General features: G+C 36.5%; 5 protein-coding genes across 9 annotated transcripts; all 5 read right to left on the bottom strand.

Annotated features, from left to right (window-relative positions):
* Window positions 1-229: 229 nt before the first annotated feature.
* Window positions 230-1,698, bottom strand: LOC110010964 (uncharacterized). The gene has a single exon (XM_089715332.1). The coding sequence runs from the start codon at window positions 1,657-1,659 to the stop codon at window positions 466-468; it is 1,194 nt and encodes a 397-aa protein (XP_089571458.1). The 5' UTR covers window positions 1,660-1,698; the 3' UTR covers window positions 230-465.
* A 2,047-nt stretch (window positions 1,699-3,745) lies between these two features.
* Window positions 3,746-8,817, bottom strand: LOC105648265 (E3 ubiquitin-protein ligase BIG BROTHER). Of its 2 annotated transcripts, none has more exons than XM_089715334.1 (9): window positions 8,762-8,817; window positions 7,853-7,940; window positions 7,591-7,745; window positions 7,182-7,419; window positions 5,899-5,933; window positions 5,525-5,569; window positions 4,921-5,048; window positions 4,052-4,160; window positions 3,746-3,961 (listed from the first exon to the last, which is right to left on the bottom strand). In XM_089715334.1, exons 3-9 carry the CDS (start codon window positions 7,729-7,731, stop codon window positions 3,911-3,913), a joined length of 747 nt encoding a protein of 248 aa, XP_089571460.1. In that variant the 5' UTR covers window positions 7,732-7,745; window positions 7,853-7,940; window positions 8,762-8,817; the 3' UTR covers window positions 3,746-3,910. The 2 variants fall into 2 exon arrangements, with proteins under 2 accessions (XP_089571460.1, XP_089571459.1); XM_089715333.1 differs by having other exon boundaries at window positions 7,849-7,940; window positions 8,762-8,811.
* Window positions 8,818-12,463: 3,646 nt separating this feature from the next.
* SLO1 (SLOW GROWTH 1) lies at window positions 12,464-14,806 on the bottom strand. The gene has a single exon (XM_012235314.4). The coding sequence runs from the start codon at window positions 14,510-14,512 to the stop codon at window positions 12,464-12,466; it is 2,049 nt and encodes a 682-aa protein (XP_012090704.1). The 5' UTR covers window positions 14,513-14,806.
* A 56-nt stretch (window positions 14,807-14,862) lies between these two features.
* Window positions 14,863-16,928, bottom strand: LOC105648264 (ADP/ATP translocase 1, mitochondrial). Of its 3 annotated transcripts, XM_020685002.3 has the most exons (5): window positions 16,844-16,928; window positions 16,574-16,622; window positions 15,939-16,454; window positions 15,457-15,828; window positions 14,863-15,357 (listed from the first exon to the last, which is right to left on the bottom strand). In XM_020685002.3, the coding sequence occupies exons 3-5, from the start codon at window positions 16,422-16,424 to the stop codon at window positions 15,061-15,063; spliced, it is 1,155 nt and encodes a 384-aa protein (XP_020540661.1). In that variant the 5' UTR covers window positions 16,425-16,454; window positions 16,574-16,622; window positions 16,844-16,928; the 3' UTR covers window positions 14,863-15,060. The 3 variants fall into 3 exon arrangements, with proteins under 3 accessions (XP_020540661.1, XP_020540662.1, XP_012089981.1); XM_020685003.3 differs by lacking the exon at window positions 16,844-16,928 and having other exon boundaries at window positions 15,939-16,444; window positions 16,574-16,736; XM_012234591.4 differs by lacking the exon at window positions 16,844-16,928 and having other exon boundaries at window positions 16,574-16,733.
* A 269-nt stretch (window positions 16,929-17,197) lies between these two features.
* Window positions 17,198-18,970, bottom strand: LOC105648263 (ADP/ATP translocase 1, mitochondrial). Of its 2 annotated transcripts, none has more exons than XM_012234589.4 (3): window positions 18,754-18,970; window positions 17,832-18,646; window positions 17,198-17,746 (listed from the first exon to the last, which is right to left on the bottom strand). In XM_012234589.4, the coding sequence occupies exons 1-3, from the start codon at window positions 18,758-18,760 to the stop codon at window positions 17,450-17,452; spliced, it is 1,119 nt and encodes a 372-aa protein (XP_012089979.1). In that variant the 5' UTR covers window positions 18,761-18,970; the 3' UTR covers window positions 17,198-17,449. The 2 variants fall into 2 exon arrangements, with proteins under 2 accessions (XP_012089979.1, XP_012089980.1); XM_012234590.4 differs by having other exon boundaries at window positions 18,795-18,970.
* Between the last annotated feature and the right edge of the window lie 331 nt (window positions 18,971-19,301).

Below are 19,301 nucleotides of genomic sequence, written 5' to 3'. Positions count from 1 at the left end.
TACAAGTCTCTGTACGGCTGGCTGGATTTGTGCAAGTGTAGTGTAATGTTCGTTGAGATGGCTTAAGTAATTTTAGATTTTACCTGTTCCACTTTCTAAAGATTGCAACTTGCAAGAAACTGCTTAATCTTTTAGTTTATTTGTGCCCCATTTGACCATTATAGTCTACAATTTTGATTGAATTTATAGAATCTGTATGAGAATATTTCACACCGTCAAGCACCATCACTAGAAAAAACGTACAATTGTCTTGCATTTGTATTTCACAGAAATGATTGCATTAGAAATATGACACAATAAGAACTTGTTTCGTACAAAAGAATTCACTATGGATCTTCATTTAGATCCTTATTGTACACAAACATTTGTTTTATTACAAATAAAAACAATGCGAAATCACTCAAAAAACAACATAAATATTATTTAGTTGTTTATGTTCTGTTTGAAATTGATTTAATAATGTACTTAGTAATGATGACTTGGAGGTGGTGGGGATGTGTAGTAGTATGGAGGAGGAGGTGAGGGTGATGGTGCTGGTGGTGACTTATAATAGTATGGAGGAGGTGGAGACTTTTTAGGTGGAGGAGGTGATGTATAGTGGTATGGAGGTGGTGGGGAGGGGGATGGAGGTGGTGGTGACTTATAGTAGTATGGAGGAGGTGGAGACTTTTTTGGTGGAGGAGGTGAGGTATAGTGGTATGGAGGTGGTGGAGAGGGAGATGGAGGAGGAGGGGACTTGTAGTAGTATGGAGGAGGTGGAGATTTCTTTGGAGGAGGAGGTGATGCATAATGGTATGGAGGTGGTGGAGAGGGAGATGGAGGAGGAGGAGACTTGTAGTAGTATGGAGGAGGTGGAGATTTCTTTGGTGGAGGAGGTGATGTATAATGGTATGGAGGAGGTGGAGATTTCTTTGGTGGAGGAGGTGAGGTATAGTGGTATGGAGGAGGTGGAGATTTCTTTGGAGGAGGAGGTGATGTATAGTGGTATGGAGGAGGTGGAGACTTCTTTGGTGGAGGAGGTGAGGTATAGTGGTATGGAGGAGGTGGAGATTCCTTTGGAGGAGGAGGTGAGGTATAGTGGTATGGAGGAGGTGGAGACTTCTTTGGAGGAGGAGGTGAGGTATAGTGGTATGGAGGAGGTGGAGACTTCTTTGGTGGAGGAGGTGAGGTATAGTGGTATGGAGGAGGTGGAGATTCCTTTGGAGGAGGAGGTGATGTATAATGGTATGGAGGAGGTGGAGACTTCTTTGGTGGAGGAGGTGAGGTATAGTGGTATGGAGGAGGTGGAGATTTCTTTGGTGGAGGAGGTGAGGTATAGTGGTATGGAGGAGGTGGAGATTTCTTTGGAGGAGGAGGTGATGTATAGTGGTATGGAGGAGGTGGAGATTCCTTTGGAGGAGGAGGTGATGTATAATGGTATGGAGGAGGTGGAGATTTCTTTGGAGGAGGAGGTGATGTATAGTGGTATGGAGGTGGTGGAGAGGGAGATGGAGGAGGTGGGGACTTGTAATAATATGGTGGATGCTCTATATGCTTGGGTGGAGGCGGAGAAGCATACATATAAGGCTTATCAGCCACCACACTGGTGGCTACTAGGCAGAAGACTATAGCATGAATCATTTTAGAAAAATGCCCGGGCTGCTCTTCCCGGGTTCCCATCTTTGATTAGAGAAGTATTGTTTTGTGTATTTGCATGGTGAGGCAAAAACCCTATATATACTGGTTTCTCCAATCGTAAGTATACTTGTTTAATCATTATTACAGCCTGGAGTAGACCAGTAAAACATAAAAAAATCCAGTCTTTTTCTCAACTTTCCATTGGAGGTTTCCCACTTTCTCAATTATATGTAGTAGATAATGAAAATGTTAAGCTTAATTTTGAGTTCGGTGAGATGGTCCATCCATGGCTGACTGTGTTAGCAATTTAATATTCAATGTGAACCGCGTTTGAAGCAGACATGTCTTGAATTTTTATTTTTGGATCGGAGAAGATAACAGAGATGATATAGGAGATATGGGGGTATGAGTTTTGAAGTCAAAATCCGAAAAGAATATAATAAAGGCTTTGCAATTGCCATATCCTAAGCTTCTTCCAAATCGCTTGCTAGCAGAAGCAACTAATTTTTTGTTTTTAGATATAATTTTCTATTGAAGTCTCTAAATGACTAAATCTTTGTGTTGATCATGTAAACAACGCTGTCGGTGAAATAAAAATCAGTACCTACTAACTACTTCACAGTTTAATAAATTAAAATCACATTATTTTCAATTATCTTATATATCCTTTAGGAATAATTATGAAATTAGTGTCTTTATTTAATCAATTTTTTAACTTTAATTTTCCAATTTTATTTTTTATCAATCCAATGTTTGAATTAATAAAATTTTCCAATCAGAAACATGTGAACGATGCTTCTACCAAAAAAATTAAAAAATTAAAATGAACTATTTCATCTTATTTTTCCACATAATTATTTCTCTAAGTTATCACATTTCTTGTTTTATGGCATTAGCTCTCTTTTTTGTGGAATTTTATTTTAAATAAAAAATCCAATATAGTAATTGAAAATAATGTATGCATCTAAATACTTAATTGATAAATATTAATTGAAACACAAATAAAAAATATTTGCAAAATCAATTATATAATTATCCAATCAATTAATTATGGCTTCAACTATATTTGATAGTGATGGGCAGAGTGATGTTTGCAGCATGACTTGTCTGTCGTTCGGTGAAACGAGAATAATAATAAAACAGCAACTTGTTTGAGGAAGGAAGACTATTTCTATTTATTTATGAATAAATATAATAAACGAACAGCCGTACAAAAAAGAAAAAAAAAATTAAGCCTCCGTTCTCACCAAAATTAGATATTTGATTTTTGACAATTGGTTATCTCTTCATGGCCAAGCTTGAAAAATATCAAACCAACCAGTGCTTTTCTTCACAAATTAAAACCCGCGGCTCGGCCAGAAACAGGTCTAACCACATGTTACTATCGTGTGAAATTTTCAAAATCATCTATGCCAAGAAGAGTCATTATTGTGAGCTTTTTAGAGAAATGCAATGGTTTGCTTAGCTCCTATTCATGAGAATGAAGAAAATCCTGAAATACAAACTCTCAGGTTACTCTACTCTTGGTTCTCTTTTTCTGATATTAAGGAAGAAAACAAGGCCACTGAGTTCCAAGAGAGTTGAGTTGAAAAACCTTACTGCCCCAGGTGGCCACGTCTTTGACTTGTGCTCTTTTTAGCAGATAATTGATTATTTGACCATTAGGCATCCAAAAGCCTAGAGAATCTCAATTATGTAGCCCGCAGTTATAGGGAAGAGTCCCACCTACCTAACACAATAATCAAATCAAAAACTTAATCTAAAGCATCTCTGAGTCAACCCTGTAAAATTGGGTTCTACGATATGCCTATGACTCGTGCATACACCCAGTTTATCTGCTCCTAAACTTCACCTGTCTATCTCACCAAGTACATGCACATCAACAAATTAAGCAGATGGCCAGAAATTTTGACACTACTAGATTTTCAGAATAAGGAACCTCTCACGACTAGCAGAGATGATTCATCATACTTCTAGAATTCATCCAAACCTGCCCTTTTCCAAGTCCAAGCCCCTTGTAACATTCTGCTGTTAAGCTCCGTGAAATTTACAAAGTGGATGTGGAAGAGAACAGTGAAATGTAAAAGTACCACACACGCTGATACATCTCTGGCCCCGGACATATCAATTTTGTGTAAAGTTTCTAATTTCATTTATTACAAAACCAAGTCATGATTCCTTTCGACACAAGAACAAGGAAAACTGAAACAAACAACTCTGTATGCAGGGAAAAAAAAAAAACCCAAAATCAAAGAACAAGAAAAATTTGACAGTTTATGTCCACCGCTGATTCCTAACGTTTTGTTGCATCACCAAACACATCCACATAACATATGGGGCATGCCTGATAAGATGAACAAAAAGTCAGTTTTTACTCTTTTTTTTTTTTTTTATAAGCGGATCCTCAGGTTCAAAATAAGCTTATATGGCTTACCTTATTGATGCTAAGCCATCTAGTCCCACAACCAACATGATAAGCATGTTTACATGGCAAAGTGATGCGCCGGTCACCTCGCTTATATTCCATTTGGCAAATCACACACCTAATTCCAACAAGAGAAAAAGGTTAAACAATATGGCAGTGCTGAAAAGGCTTGATCATGATCTACATGAAGAGACGGCATATGCTGATCTCCAAATGGATTTGATATTTGGTCCAATCCTCTAATTTTGTCAATTTTGTCCTGATTTAACAAATTGGTTGCAATTTTAGCCAGGAGGTCAAAATTGTGGAAAGAAGTCATTACTGATTAATAAAAAAAATTTATTTTAACAACTCATAATCTTTTTTCTTTTCTTGCATCCTTTTCCCCTTCCTCAAAAATTTTAGGTAGAAGGTACAGGCCTCGGTCATGTGCTTTCGTTCTAAATGAGGAAAGGTTCCATTTTTCTTTGTTTGAAGAAAGAGTGTTGCAAGGGGGTGGATGGAAGGGTAGGGAAAGGAACAAAGAAATAAAAACAAGATCATTATATTTTGAAAATTCCAATCAGCACTAAAATAATTATTTTCAATTTTGACTGGCTGACCAAAATTGCTACCAATTTTCATATTAGGACAAAATTGACAAAATTAAAATGACTAATAAAAGTTGCAAATGTGCACAATAGTTTGAATTTGTTTTATCATTTGGCCTCGAAAAATTGAAGCAGGAAGCATCCTTTTTCAGTAATCCATAACAATTTTTAGGAGAATTTGCAGTCAAGGGCAGATATGAAAGTTGCAAACAAGACATAAACAAGCCATACATAATCAGAAAACCATGGAAGGGAAAATGAACATCAGACATAAGCCCAAAATAGTACCTCTCACATCTTGATTTCTTTCTTGTGAAGAAGCTGCACTTGTACTTTGAAACTGGAAGCAAAGAAATAAGTTCCTGGGAAAGACCCCGACTTTGTGTTCCAACTGTCTCGCCTAATTCTAGTAATTCCTGAATGGATATAATATGGTTAAAAAGTAGAACAAACCAAAAAAGATTACCAATATCAACCAAAAACAAACAACAGACATGTATAAGAGTAGAGAGTTTCAACTGTCAACATTTCCTTTTTAAGTTTGGACCTTCATGTATCCTGATGTTTTCTAACAAGTAAAAAGGCCAACCAATAAAGCTACATATTTTAGTTAGAGAACAACATCATTGCAGCTCAGAAAACATTACTCATGAAAATGGGGCAAAGGGATACAAGTGTATGGGGTTGGGGGGGCATGGAACCTCCATCTGACCTCAATTATGTGAATTAACCTTTTCTCTGCTAAAACATTTTAATCACCAAAAAAAAAAAAAAAAAAATACAACATACAGCATATAGATCCAGCAATATTAAAATGCATGAAACTATAGAAAAAAAAAAAAAAAAAAAAAAAAAAAAAAAAAAAAAGAGAAAAGGAAATTTATGTTCTAACCTCATAACTCATACCATCAGGATCAACATTGTCTTGCCAAATGACCTGCAGAGTTCAAAGATAATAAATTGTATTCATTTGTCTAAAAAATAATAAATATATACTTTATGGAAAAAAGGTGGTGTCTAAGAATATGCTACATCAATGAAGGTTGTTTGTATAGAAAGCACTTCTATTTGAACGTTGATGCTTCCTATTCAAATGTAAAATCTTTTAAAATTTAAAAAGTATGGAAGGTCCCCAGAAAATGTCTAGTGTGGATTTATTTTTGCTGTGTATGTGCAGATAATGAGAGAGAGAGGAAGGCTATTAACATAATCACAGGATTCAGGGATAAATTGCCATATGCCAAGACCATTAACAAGCTAGCGCACCTGAAAATCCTGAGGATTCTGATGTCTCCGCAGACCTGAAAAGTTAAGAAAGACGTTATTTGTCAAGAATCACCAATGAATGAGATACAAGAAAAATAAGGAAATAAAAAATAGTAGATACAGCTCTATGAGTATGATACGATTCAATTTAATCTAACTTTAACCCCAAGTCCAGCTAACCAAAATTAGCAAAAATCAAGAGATCAACGAAGTCTGCTGCACTTGAATTCATATACGATTACGTCACTAGATTAAATCCATTAGTGACAGATCCATTATCATAGGCAGAAACAGTACATGCCAGGTTGGCAATGGCATATTCTTCAAGTTCTATTTCATGGCTTCAGCCATTCAATTTCCAGAAAACCAAATAATGAAAGACACAACATTATTAGAGAATCAACAAGCATAGATAATCACGGTTCATTATGAACTTAATTATAGAACTACCAGGTAAAGATTTATTATTTCATCCACCTGTTTTGAATCCTTGGTCCAACTCACATGGAACAATAATAATCACAAAAAAAAACAATAATGTAGATGGTGACAGCCTGAGATCTTTCCATATCAATAGAGGTTCATTGCCTGGTCCATCACCGTTTGCCTTCCAACAATATGATTAAGCCCCGCTACCACTTAGAACCTGATTATTTAGCTTATTAATCTATGAATAGTTTTAGCATTTCCTCTAATTTTGAGGGGTCATTCAACTTCCAAAAGGTTCAGATTTTGGCACCGTCCCATTTGGCCATCATACATGTCAATCTGGAAGAAGAATCAACTCGGGAGATTTTCTCCCTTTCCCCCACCTCTCTCCCTCTGTTCCTCCTATCCCACCTTACCGTTCCCCATAAGCATTCTATATCCTATCATTTTCAATAGAAGAATCATCAGATTTTTCATCTGAAGAGATAAAACCAAACAAACTCAGAACTTACATTCCAGAGGATTGTTTTGAGTAGTCATGTTTTCATTTCCTTCTCATTCTGCATTTACTGCGATTATTTAGCTTATTAATCTATTAATAGTTTTAGCATTTCCTCCCTCTAATTTTGAGGGGCCATTCAACTTCCAAAAGGTTCAGATTTTGGCACCCTCCCATTTGGCCATCATACATGTCAATCTGGGAGAAGAATCAACTCAGAAGATTTTCTCCCTTTCCCCCACCTCTCTCCCTCTCTTCCCATTTCCCATAAGCTTTCTGTATACTATCATTTTCAATAGAAGAATCATCACATTTTTCATCTCAAGAGATAAAACCAAACAAACTCGGAACTTACATTCCACAGGATTGTTTTGAGTAGTCATGTTTTCATTTCCTTCCCATTCTGCATTTACTGCTGCAGTTGGTCTATCTGCAATTGTTGAAGAATTTTCCGGGGGCCTTCTATAGTCATCAAATTGTGGTTCATGATCATGCACTTCATACGCATGATTATGACCATAATCTGAACCACCGCCAAGCTGGGTCATGCCAAACTTGTAGAAATTTGCATTCAACGAAGGGTACGCACTTTCCTGCACATAAAAAAAGGAATCTTCATTTGCACAAGCAAAAAATTCCAAAAATAATTGTTATAGATAAATAAGTATAAACAAGTAGTTTCCTGCGCTTCTTCACAGCAAATATAGAACCAGGAAAGCTACCTCTACCAATTTCAGAAACAAACGATTGGCAATATAGGGTACCTGAACATGGGAATCAACATCAAAAATGAAATTCACATGTTCATATGTGAGGCCTTCAAAATATTCTATAAAGCTTCCAGCTGAATTATAAGGATAGCTAGCATTCCCGTATTGGACCTCCATTTGTGGATTCCAACTCATATCAGTCCACTGATCTGTTAAACCATAAGCACAAGCATAAATCATCGGAAGTGAATTGCTCTAACATTATCAAGCACATTAAATTGTATACATAGAAATAAAATAGCAGACGCCAACCTACACTACTAAATTTGAACTGGCAGATTCACTCAGCAGACGAATTGCATCATTAGACCGTCTTCTATCTAATTTCCACTTTTCCACTATTCCTGCAAAAGAAACAGGAATGAGCAAATTAGCTACCAAGTAACCACAAATTTATGAGTAAAATTAAATCAAGTAATATAATCAGCATGGATCCCACGCAACACCACAGAATTACTAAAAATATTTTCAAAACCGTAAAACTCAATTGCACATCGGAATGATCAACGTAGTCTCGGATTTCAAAATAAGCACATGTTCTCGAAAACACAAAAATTCACAGAGCATAGAAAAAAAACAGAACAAAAAAAAAAAAAAAGCAATTACATTATCTTTGTCACAAAATCCTAAATTCCTATGAGATACAATCTCGCAACAGAACAAGTACCGACGTATAGTTTCTAATTCCAAAATCTTGAATCTTTAAATTCCTATCGACTTCAAAAAAAAAAAAAAAATTATATCTACATTTCTTGCAGAAGCAGAGAAATTAGAAGAGCAAGTGTCCCATTATACGATTTTGATATGATGAAATGTGATCAAACAGAGATAATTTCAACTCTAATGCAGATATGCTGATAACATCGGTTTTTAGATTTAAACAAAGATAAATGTGAAATTAGAAGAAAAAATGCGGTACCGCGTGAATAAGAAGCGAAATTTAATCGCGAAAATGTGAGAGAAAGCTGAAATGAGTGGATCAAGAGAGAGAAAAATGAAATATATATGAAGAAAAAGGAGGAGGAGAATCAGATGTTAAATTAATTGAAGAATTAATTTTAAAAAAAAAAAAAAAGGAAGGAAAGAAAGAGATGAGATTCTCGAGCTAAAAGAAACGACATTACACTTTCTTTACACATACATGCACTCTTTTTCTTTCTCTGACCTGTTAGAAATGGCTTCTCATCTTCGTTTTGTCACTCTCTCTCTCTCAGCTTCTTCTTCTGTCTCCCCACGTCGACAACACTGTGTGTATGTGGCGCCTTTATGCAGTGGGTTCAGCTTCAGGGTTGGAGAAGAAATGATTCGATGTGACGCGAACACAACTGTACACTGTCCTTCTTTAACTCTTTAACAGTTGGGATTTTTGACACGTGCCTCTTAATGTAGGTTTTGTTTCTTTTCATATATTTAAATTTCTTTTTTTTTTTCTTGAAGAGCATATATTTTAATTCTTTTAATACTAATTACAAAATATTCATCTTTAAAATTTCTAATTGACTTGATAAGTTGAAACATTAATTTTTTCTAATAACCCCATAAGTTATAAAATAGATTTTTAATGACTTAAAATTTATGTTAAAATCATATCATGCTTGTACCCGATTTAAAATTTTTTAAAAAAGATTTCACAATCTATATAAAATTTTAATATATAATTCTACTTGTTTTCAATTTTATTATAAAAATAAGATTTTTTTTTTTTTTTTTTTTTTGCATCTGAATTGGCTAAAAACATTTTTTTTTTTTTACTCAATTGCAATATAATATAACCTACTCCAACAAACCTATGGACTAATTTTGTATCCAAATCGAAGAATATTAAGTTTCTTAACATTATAACTAAATACAAAAAATCAACCTGTTAATCGAAAAATATTAAATTTTTTACTAAAATAATAGATAGACGTTGTCATTAAATATAAAAAAAAATTAACATGAATTTTACAGATTTACCATAAGTAGCATATGTCTCCGAATTATCCATCAAATACGACATTCTTTCTTCGCAAACCACAATTGATAGCAAATTTAAAGCTCTATTTATTTTCCGGAAATAAACAAATAGCAAACTTTAATTTTTTTTTTTTTTTTTTTTTTTTTGCATGAATTGAATTCTTGCCATGTCAAAAATTGGCTAAGCTTCAAGTAATTTCAGGAACAAAGGTTTTCTTGCCTAAATCCATCCATATTATAATCTATTGTCAAAAAAAATCTCTGGTCAAAATTGAACCATGGGCCCCATGGTGTATTCCTAATCCTACCACTGTGGTTGGGGTCGCAGTCAGTGGTTGGCTTGTGCATAGAAAATGGAGCCATGTGATAATTATGGTTAAAGGGAGATGACCAAAAGCCATCTGATCCTCTGAGGGGGAAGAAGTTGTTGTCAGTTAAGTTTGGTTGGTTAGGAATCAAAAGAAAAAAAATGGGTCACTATTGTTTTTGCCTTAGCTGGACTCATACCCATGCTAAAATCAAAAGAAAAAAGAAATAATCAATGGGTCACTATTGTTTGGTATTTCTTGTTGGGGCATCAAATATTCTCCCATGAATGAAGCTAAGTGAAACAAAAAGAAAGAGATAATACCAGCATAAGAAATGAGCAGCCAAATCTTTTTTGCATTTATGATTAAGATTAGTGTAATAGTATATATTAAAGATACTTAATTAAGCATTTATAATTTCAACATGCAAAATCTGGGATGCTGAATTTTTATAACAAAAGAGTGCCGTGGAAAGAATCAAAACCATCGAGAATATTTGGACTTTCCTTTGAATGGGGTCTACTTGTGTTGGATGTTGTGGGCCCCTAAAGGAATTCTCATGTGCTTGTTGGTTAAGGTTCTCAAAGAAATTATTCCAAAAGTACTAACTATGTCCACCACCTTATTAAAAAAACAATAACATGTTTGTTCATACAAGGTATGACCATAATCTTAATTATCCATACACATGAAAAGAGCACACTGCAAACATAATATGTGTATCAAAAATGTTAAAACAGGTGGATACTTTCAGAAGAAGAAAATGAAAATGATTGCACTAGCTCAGGCACTATAATTTCCCAACACATTTTATAAAAGAGTTACCATTTGTTGTTGAAAGGGTAATCTAATTGCTAAATTATGTCCTCCCCAACTTCATCTAGCCTATATTTGATATTCAAGAAATCCCTGAGATTAGATGATATAAAGTAAATGTGGGCGTGACCAGAACTGGAGGGTTAGAAGTTCATATATTAAATTAAGCTGCTAAAGAGAAAAGATGGGAAAAAAAGGGGGAAATGAACTATTTTGTCCCTCTTGGTTATGGTACTATGAGGTTGTTTATAGTAAGACTAAGAAGATGCAAACTGCAAAGCAAGACAAAAAAAAAAAAAAAAAAAGAAGTTTTTGTGCATACCAGTAATTCTGATGTCCAACAATTTTCATGGGTATTTTTGAGCTAGCAATGGCCAAAGGCAATCAGTGGCCTGACTAGAGAGCCGAAAAAGGCTGTCAGGCATGTGGGATAAAAAGAAAGAGGACAAAGAAACAGAAATGAAATGAACATAACCTAGCGTGCAAGCAATGACCTATCATTTATTCCCTCATACGCTTTTTGTCTCTGCTCACCGTATCAAAAGGGCAATTCTGTTTCCATTTAACATTTGATTATTGATGAGACTGATCTAAACCCAACATATAATTCCTACTACTAATATAAAGTGCCTTACTTTCATCTAAACTTATTTATTTTTTCTCTTGCAACGCCAATGAAAATGATACCTCCAATAAACCCAGGTCAGAAATTACAGCTGCATATTTAGAACATAGGTCAACACAATATCCCATATCCCTCAGGTCCCCACCCCCTCACCATTGTTCTTAGAATGATGGCGAAGACCTTTAAGAGATAGTAGTTTTTTAACAATGGCATTCATTGCTATGGTGGTTACATTTAATTATTACTTCTGAAAAAAATTGAGACAAGTTTTCATATCCAAACATATTGCTCCCCATGTAGGAATTCTATGCTATTGACATTATGACACAAGTCCACGCCTTATTGGGGGCTTTTTGGTACAACTCTTGTGATCTTTTATTTGTTATTAACTAAGTCGTTAACCTTAGTCAATGATAACCTTTGAAATTAACATATATGAAAACAAGGATAAGGAAGCTAAAACAGAATATATGATCAAGTTTTATTGCATGACATGCCAAGGAATTGTAGTTTCTGCATAAAATTAATATGCCATAAAAAAACATGAGATGGCAATAATTAAAGGTATGGTTTACAGCTGTACCTGTCTTCCCTTCCATACAGCACGTCGATCACTCATCCAAGGTCAAAGCACCAGAGCCAGCACCACAACCAAATGCAAGTGTACAAAAGATCAGTTCCGGCACACCCATTATCCCAGTGTTTTTTAATCTGTCCAGGCATCAAATAACCTTGAAAGGAAAAATTAAGGTTCATGAGAAAACCTAGTGAAGTAGAAAGCGACAGAAAACTTATGATGCTTATCAGACAGTAGACTTAATAAACCTGAGTGAAGTAACAGATTGATATTAATCTGCCTTGTTCCTTTTTTCATAATGGGAAACCTCTTTGTATGTAGATGCTTCTGCTAGAATAACCTCCAATTCTGTTGTAGGTTGTAGGAATTGATTTTGGTTTCACACCAAAACCAACATCAGCTTAGTCCAAGACAGACATTTTTGGAAATGGAGCAAAATATTTAACCTTGGGATCAATGGCAGGGCTTTCCTGAAGCGGATCAAACAAATATAACCTGCTTTATGCCATCAATGTGCCATCTGTTCTACATCAATAATTTCCACAAGTATGCATCTATACAGAGAAATGCCTTTAGAATTTCGAGTTAAAAGCCTAAAAGAAAATTATCTCCACAGCTTGGACCCTCAGATATGCATTCAGTGAATTCTGATTGTCTAGTTAACTGTATCAGACATTCATAAATTTGTATGGACTGAGGATGCAATTTATCCATAACAATAAACTCATAAACCATACCATTCACCTCAATTGAACTGGAACCAGGAATCTTCTCCAGTCTTCTTTCTCTCATCATCTTCCTCACCTTCCCAGCCTCCTCCAACATATTGGCTTCCCTGTATAGTGTCGCAAGCAAAACATATATTCCACTATCATGGGGGTCCAACTCAAGAAGCTTCAAAGCTGCTCTTTCACCCATTAGAAGATTTCCATGGATTCGGCAAGCAAAGAACAATGCACCCCACACCGTGGCATCTGCCTCCATAGGCATGATTTTGATTAGCAATTCTGCCTCCTCCAATAAACCAGCCCTACCCAGAAGGTCCACCATGCAAGAATAGTGTTTAAGCTGAGGAGACAAATTAAATTTGGATTTCATTTGTGCAAAATACTTCCGACCCTCTTCAACTAACCCTCCATGACAACAAGCTGATAGAACCCCAAGAAATGTTATTTCATCTGGCATCAACCCAAAATCAATCATCTTGGAGAAATAGTAAATGGCATCGTGTGCATTGCCATGGAGGGCTAAACCGCCAATAATGGCTGTCCATGTGAGAGAGTTTCTTCCAGACATCTCATGGAAAACCTGAAGAGCCTTTCTAATATTCCCACATTTTGCATACATGTCAATTAGAGCTGTGCCTAAAGCAACATCTACAGGAAGATCGTGCTTTTTGATATAATGGTGAATCCATATTCCAATTTCAAGTTCTCCAAGTTGGGAGCATGCAGAGAGGCAATGAACCATGGTCACCTTATCAGGCTTAATATTAGTAGCTTGCATTTCCTGAAACAAATCTAAGGCCTCCTTGCTGTGCTTGGCTTTAACATAACTTCCAATCATGGCATTCCATGACACGACATTTTTCTCCAGCATAGCATGAAAAAACTTCTTAGCTGTATCTAAATGCTCATGTTTTACATATCCAAGAAGCATCGTAGTCCATGAGACAATTGTCTTCTTTGTCATGTTTTCAAATATTGCTTTTGCAGCCTCAAGATCCCTACATTTTATATACATATCCATAAGCGCATTGGCAAGTGGAATTGTCAAATTCAATCCATTTCCTTCTATAAGCCGATGAAATTCTCTCCCAAGTTTTAAATTCTCAATCTGTGCACACGAGGATATGACCCCAATCATTGTCACTTGATCCCACTTTACTTGCTCCTCCAACATGTCTTGATAAATCTCTATTGCCTCTCTTCCTCTCCCACGCCTAGCATACCCATTAATCAAGGAATTCCAAGAAACCAAGTTTCTCACACAACCTTCATCAAACACCTTACGTGCCAAATCCAATTCTCCTATAGAAACCAACATGTGCATCAGTGCATTGTGCACAAAAATATCCTTTCCAAAACCCAATACCAGTACATGCCCAAGAATTTGATGACCTATACAACTCAACAATAAACTAGCACTAACTTTAAACAACAAAGGATAAGTATAATTATCAGGCCTTGGACTTCCAGTCCTCAGCATTCTTTTATACAAAACTATGGCTTCTTCAGGGTTTTCACTCTCTAAATACCCTCTAATTGCCAGATTCCAAGTAAACGAATTTACATTTAGCGTATTATTCAAAATTTTGGCACAATAGTCAAGATTTCTTGATTCCGATTGTGCACAAAAGGCAATTAATCGACCTGAGGCAAAACCGTCATTGATCAAGCCTGTGCGTACCATTTGGGCCTGAATTTGCTTCAATTGAAAGAGAGATTTGCAGTTTTCTAGTACAGAAAGAAGTGACTTTGAGAGGCCAAAGTTGTGCGTTGTACTCGACTTTGCGTTGTTCTCTCTGCGAGGAGAGGGAGAACAAATACGAATACTAGAACGAAGAGAAGGGCTCGATAGGGGTTTTGGTATCAAATGTTGAGATCTGATTTTGGTAATGTTAGGATTTCTCATTAGTTTTTGCGTCCAGAGCTTTCTACCAGTGAGGAAATACGCAAATTTTGAAGGCGGGAATTAGTGCAGGGCTGTGGCCGATGTTAAACGGCGACGTACTTAAACTTTTTGTTTAATCCTAAAAAATTAGTTCCCGCCTTCTTCGTGCGTCTCCATGCGAGAAGCGCTGAAGGCAAGCTATATGATTTCACTGAAAGAACGTAATATGGAAAATGGCGTAATTTTCTGGTGAACAGGTTAGTACCTGTCTGCCTAGAAAAAGAACTTACTGTTTAATTTGAAAAAGACGACCAAAAACAGGGGAAGGCAAAGAAGCTAAAGAATAACAAAAAAAAAATATATAGACACCGTTAAATAATTTGCATATATGTATATTCAAAATCAATGAAGTACGTATTACAGGATAAAAAAACCCTGAAAGAAACAGATACTATATTATTTTAATGCGTAAAGAATCCCCCTGAATAAATTCTTGAATTATAACTGCAAAATTTCATCACCATTTGTGGTGGCTATGTAAGGTGGAAAGAAAGCAGAGAGAAGCTAATTCAGGCTCCGCCAGAACCGTACTTCTTTCCGAAAACAATCATCTGAAGCTTGTCATATCCAGCAAGAACACCAGCTCCAGCAATCGCGCGGAGGATATTTGCACCAGCACCCTTGAAGAGAGATTTGGCTCCCTCATTCTTAAGGATCTGAGAGAATGCATCGTATGAGCTCTTGTATTTGACAGCTTCACCTGATGTCATCATCATTCTTCTGCGGACAGTGTCAATAGGATATGAAGCAAGACCAGCACCATTTGTGATAACCCAACCAAGGGCAAAGCTAGCAAAGAAGCTATCCTGAGATCATCACAAGAGAAAAATAGAAATCATAAGAGAAACCTTGTTTTTTTTTCACCGAAAAAATTTTAACTGTTAAGACTTGAAAGAAGTACTAACTTGTAGCTTCCCTGTCAGGACTACAGGCTTCAAAGAATCATACATTCCAAAGTACAGACCACGATATACAATGATGCCAACACATGAAATGTTAAATCCACGGTAAAGCCCAGCAATACCATCTGATTGCAGTGTCTTCCTGTAGACGTCAACCAGGCCATTGAATTGCCTTTCTCCTCCTGATTTTGCAGCCTTGGCATCATTTGCAAGGCGAGTTCTAGCATAATCCAATGAATAGACAAAGAGCAGGGAAGAAGCACCAGCAGCACCTCCCGATGCCAAGTTACCCGCAAACCACTTCCAGTAGCCATCACGGTCCTTCCTAAAGTTAAAGAGCCTCTTAAAGTAATCTTTGAAGGCAAAGTTCAAGGCCTGAAATGGAAATAAGGGACCAACTTCATGAGCAAAAGGGGATTGAAAAAAGAAAAGAATGCAGTAGGTAATAATTCAGTGAAGTATTTATGACAAAAGAAACGACAAACCTGAGTAGGAAAATAACGGATGACATTCGCTGTGTTTCCTCTCCACAATGACATGAAACCCTCATCTTTCATTGTTCGGCTGAAACAATCCCCAATTCCCTTGTAGGGCTCAGAGAGTCGACCAGCCTTGATCATCTCATCTTGGTTTTGGATCAAGAGCTTGACACGCTCAATGGGAGCTGCAGCAGTTTTGGACACAGCTGCAGAAACTCCTCCCATAAGAAAATCTAAAGCGAAGCCAGCAATGCCTTTCTCTGATGGGGAATTCACAAACACTGGCGAGGTTGTCGATCCGACTAATGATAGATAAGGGGTGGCTTGGAATCCTACATTGCAGTAATTTCCATATGCAAACTGCCTGTGATATATAGTAGGCCTTTGAAAAGCCATGGATCGGCATTGAACATCATGGGACAAGATAGAACTGAGATGAACCTGGCCAGCAACCTTTTGCGTGATAGATGGGTACTGTTGCCGATCAGCCATTTCTACTCAGAATGACAAGCCTGCGAAAGACTAAAACAGAGTGACATTCCAAGGAAACACGTTAAGAATTGATGACAAAATTATCAAGTTGTCGCATATTAAATGAAATGATAGAGAGAATACCAAAACAGAGAGAGACTCATACTGACCTTATTGTATTTGGTTCCTTCAAAATAGGAGCAACAGATCTAAACAAGACTATAAAAGAGAGGGAGAGAGATTTGAGAGAAGCAGCGTAAAGGGTTACATATAAACAAGCAATGAGAATTGTTCCGAATCGAATACAAACAACAATATAATACACACAAGCCCCGAAAAGTTAGAAACGCCAAATAACAGTTAAAGCAAAACGTAGTCACCACAAATAGCCCAACAGACGCGGTGGATGCAATGACATGAACTAGTGAGAAAGATGTTACCTTTTCTTGGCCTACGTGAGCGGAGTAGAGAGAAACAAGGAGTGAAGGTGTTTAACAACCAAATGTTATTATGGGTGTTTGCAATTGTTGGGTTGGGGCACAAAATTATTAATTTGGTATGAACAGTTACCCAAAGATACTTGATAAGAATAAGAGCAGATATGTTTTTGATAAGGAGGGAACTGAATAAACTAACCATTTGAATTGAATAGATAAGGATTTTTCAAATTATATATTAGACATTTTAAATTTCATTTTGAATGCATGCAAACTCATTTCAAATCTATATATCCATATAGAGAAAAAAAAAAATCTGTCAGATATAAAAACTAGAAAGTCATTGCACACGTTAGATACTCAAAATCAATGAATTATTGCAGGAAAACAAACTTTTAAAGAAACCACATAACAGCACTGCCTAATGGTACAAACCAGTACTCCAGGTTTGAATCTCCTATCCCAATACTCCAGGTTCGAATCTCCTACCCTAATACTCCAAAAATACAAACCAAATAACCGTGGACCTCCTATAAGCTACATTGCTATTTTACAAGTAAAAGAAGCAAATTTTCATCATCATTTGTGGCTGCATTACATTTACATATATTAGACTCCTCCAGAACCATATTTCTTTCCAAATGCAATAACCTGAAGCTTATCATATCCAGCAAGAACACCAGCACCAGCAATTGCGCGCAGGATGTTTGCACCTCCACCTTTGAACAGAGATTTAGCCCCTTCATTCTTAATTATCTGAGAGAAGGCATCGAATGAGCTCTTATACTTAACAGCTTCACCTGATGTCATCATCATTCTTCTACGAACAGTGTCAATTGGATATGAGGCCAGTCCAGCACCATTTGTAACAGCCCAACCTAGAGCAAAACTTGCCCAGAAACTATCCTGAAAACCAGACACACATACAAAGAATGTAAAAATTGTACAAGAAATTCCTTAATCTTACCGAAAAATCAATTAATCTACTAACCTCTAGCTTTCCCGTCAGTACTACTGGCTTCAAAGAATCATACAATCCAAAATATAGACCACGATATACAACTATGCCTACACAGGAAATGTTAAATCCACGGTAAAGTCCAACAATACCGTCTGATTTTAGAGTCTTTCTGTAGACATCAATCAAACCATTGAATTGGCGCTGTCCTCCTGCTTTTACAGATTTTGCATCATTTGTAAGACGAGTTCTAGCATAATCCAAAGAATAGTTAAACAAAAGGGAAGAAGCACCAGCAGCGCCACCAGAAGCTAAGTTACCAGCAAACCACTTCCAGTAACCGTCGCGGTCCTTCTTAAAGTTGAAAAGTCTTTTAAAGTAATCTTTGAATGCAAAATTAAAGGCTTGAGTAGGAAAATATCGAATGACATTGGTTACGTTGCCTCTCCAGAGAGATAGAAAGCCCTCATCTTTAATTGTTCTGCTAAAACAATCTCCAATGCCTTTGTAGGGTTCGGAGAGCCGACCAGCTTTGATCATCTCATTTTGATTTTGAATTAGGAGTTTTACACGTTCAAGAGGAGCTGCTGCAGTTTTAGACACAGCTCCAGAAACTCCACCCATAACAAAATCTACTGCAAAGCCAGATAAGCCTTTTTCTGATGGGGCTTGGACAAGAACTGGTGACGCCGTCAGCGATAGATCCTGTGTTACTGGATATTGAAATCCTGCTTTATAGTGGTAATTTCCATATAGGAAATGGGCAGGCTTTTCAAATCTGAGATGGACCTTGTTGGTTAAGTTTTGCATGACAGATGGGTACTGCCGCTGCTGTTTTCCAGCCATTTCTGCAATATTTATTCAAAATCATGAGAACTGTCTTAGAAAAAAATTGAAATTAGAAAAGAAAAAAAGGCTCATCAGGTTAATGAAATATGATGTAATGTGAACTTACGCTCCATTTGGTTCACAAAATAGAATAAAAAGATCACTCACAAGGGATTGGCGAAGGTTCTGAATAGCCAAAAGCTGGTGTGTGAGAGACAGAGAGAGAGTAGCCCCTGAAAACTAATGAGAAGATGGCTTATGATGTATGGATTAGAAGATAAAAACAAAATAATGTTTAGATTTTGAAGTCGTTTGCGTGTAGTTAATTGCAGAGGTGGATGGTCTTATATAATTTGATTGGAACTGTAAAGCAAATGGTTGACATGTGTTGCTTTGCAGTTGAAATTTCCTTTGTTTGACGGGTTGTGCTTCTAGTACTAGTTTCCGTGTTTTGACAAGTTCGTTTTCAGCTTTTGCCTTTCCGAGAAGTTCTGCAATTACATTTTTTTTTTTTTTTAAACTTTGGATTGGTTACATATTATGTTATATACAACAATGTCAGTTGGAGAGTTTGAAGATAAGATCCCTTCCTGGTTGAACATTTGTGCTTTCGGGATTGATGGACGTATTCTTCCTTCTGTAACAAGGTTGTTTCCGTCATTCGAACCTCCATAA

This window comes from Jatropha curcas, chromosome 10 (genome assembly GCF_041381405.1).
Source record: "Jatropha curcas cultivar XTBG-Jc1 chromosome 10, XTBG_Jcur_1.0, whole genome shotgun sequence".
NCBI lineage: Eukaryota > Viridiplantae > Streptophyta > Magnoliopsida > Malpighiales > Euphorbiaceae > Jatropha > Jatropha curcas.
Note: the sequence above shows the minus strand (reverse complement) of the source record. Positions and strands in the feature narration are given on the sequence as shown.

Bases quoted from the DNA above. Each gene is read 5' to 3' on its own strand.
- LOC110010964 (XM_089715332.1), bottom strand. From the start codon at position 1,659: ATGGGAACCCGGGAAGAGCAGCCCGGGCATTTTTCTAAAATGATTCAT.
- LOC105648265 (XM_089715334.1), bottom strand. From the start codon at position 7,731: ATGAGTTGGAATCCACAAATGGAGGTCCAATACGGGAATGCTAGCTAT. The intron at 5,570-5,898 runs GTGCGCTAGCTT...TGAACTCTGCAG, and splicing joins AGAATCCTCAGGATTTTCAG to GTCATTTGGCAAGACAATGT. The intron at 3,962-4,051 runs GTAAGCCATATA...TCATCTTATCAG, and splicing joins GATGGCTTAGCATCAATAAG to GCATGCCCCATATGTTATGT.
- SLO1 (XM_012235314.4), bottom strand. From the start codon at position 14,512: ATGAGAAATCCTAACATTACCAAAATCAGATCTCAACATTTGATACCA.
- LOC105648264 (XM_020685002.3), bottom strand. From the start codon at position 16,424: ATGGCTGATCGGCAACAGTACCCATCTATCACGCAAAAGGTTGCTGGC. The intron at 15,829-15,938 runs GTTTGTCGTTTC...TTTCCATTTCAG, and splicing joins TCCGTTATTTTCCTACTCAG to GCCTTGAACTTTGCCTTCAA. The intron at 15,358-15,456 runs GTTAGTACTTCT...TGATGATCTCAG, and splicing joins TCCTGACAGGGAAGCTACAA to GATAGCTTCTTTGCTAGCTT.
- LOC105648263 (XM_012234589.4), bottom strand. The intron at 17,747-17,831 runs GTTAGTAGATTA...TCTGGTTTTCAG, and splicing joins TACTGACGGGAAAGCTAGAG to GATAGTTTCTGGGCAAGTTT.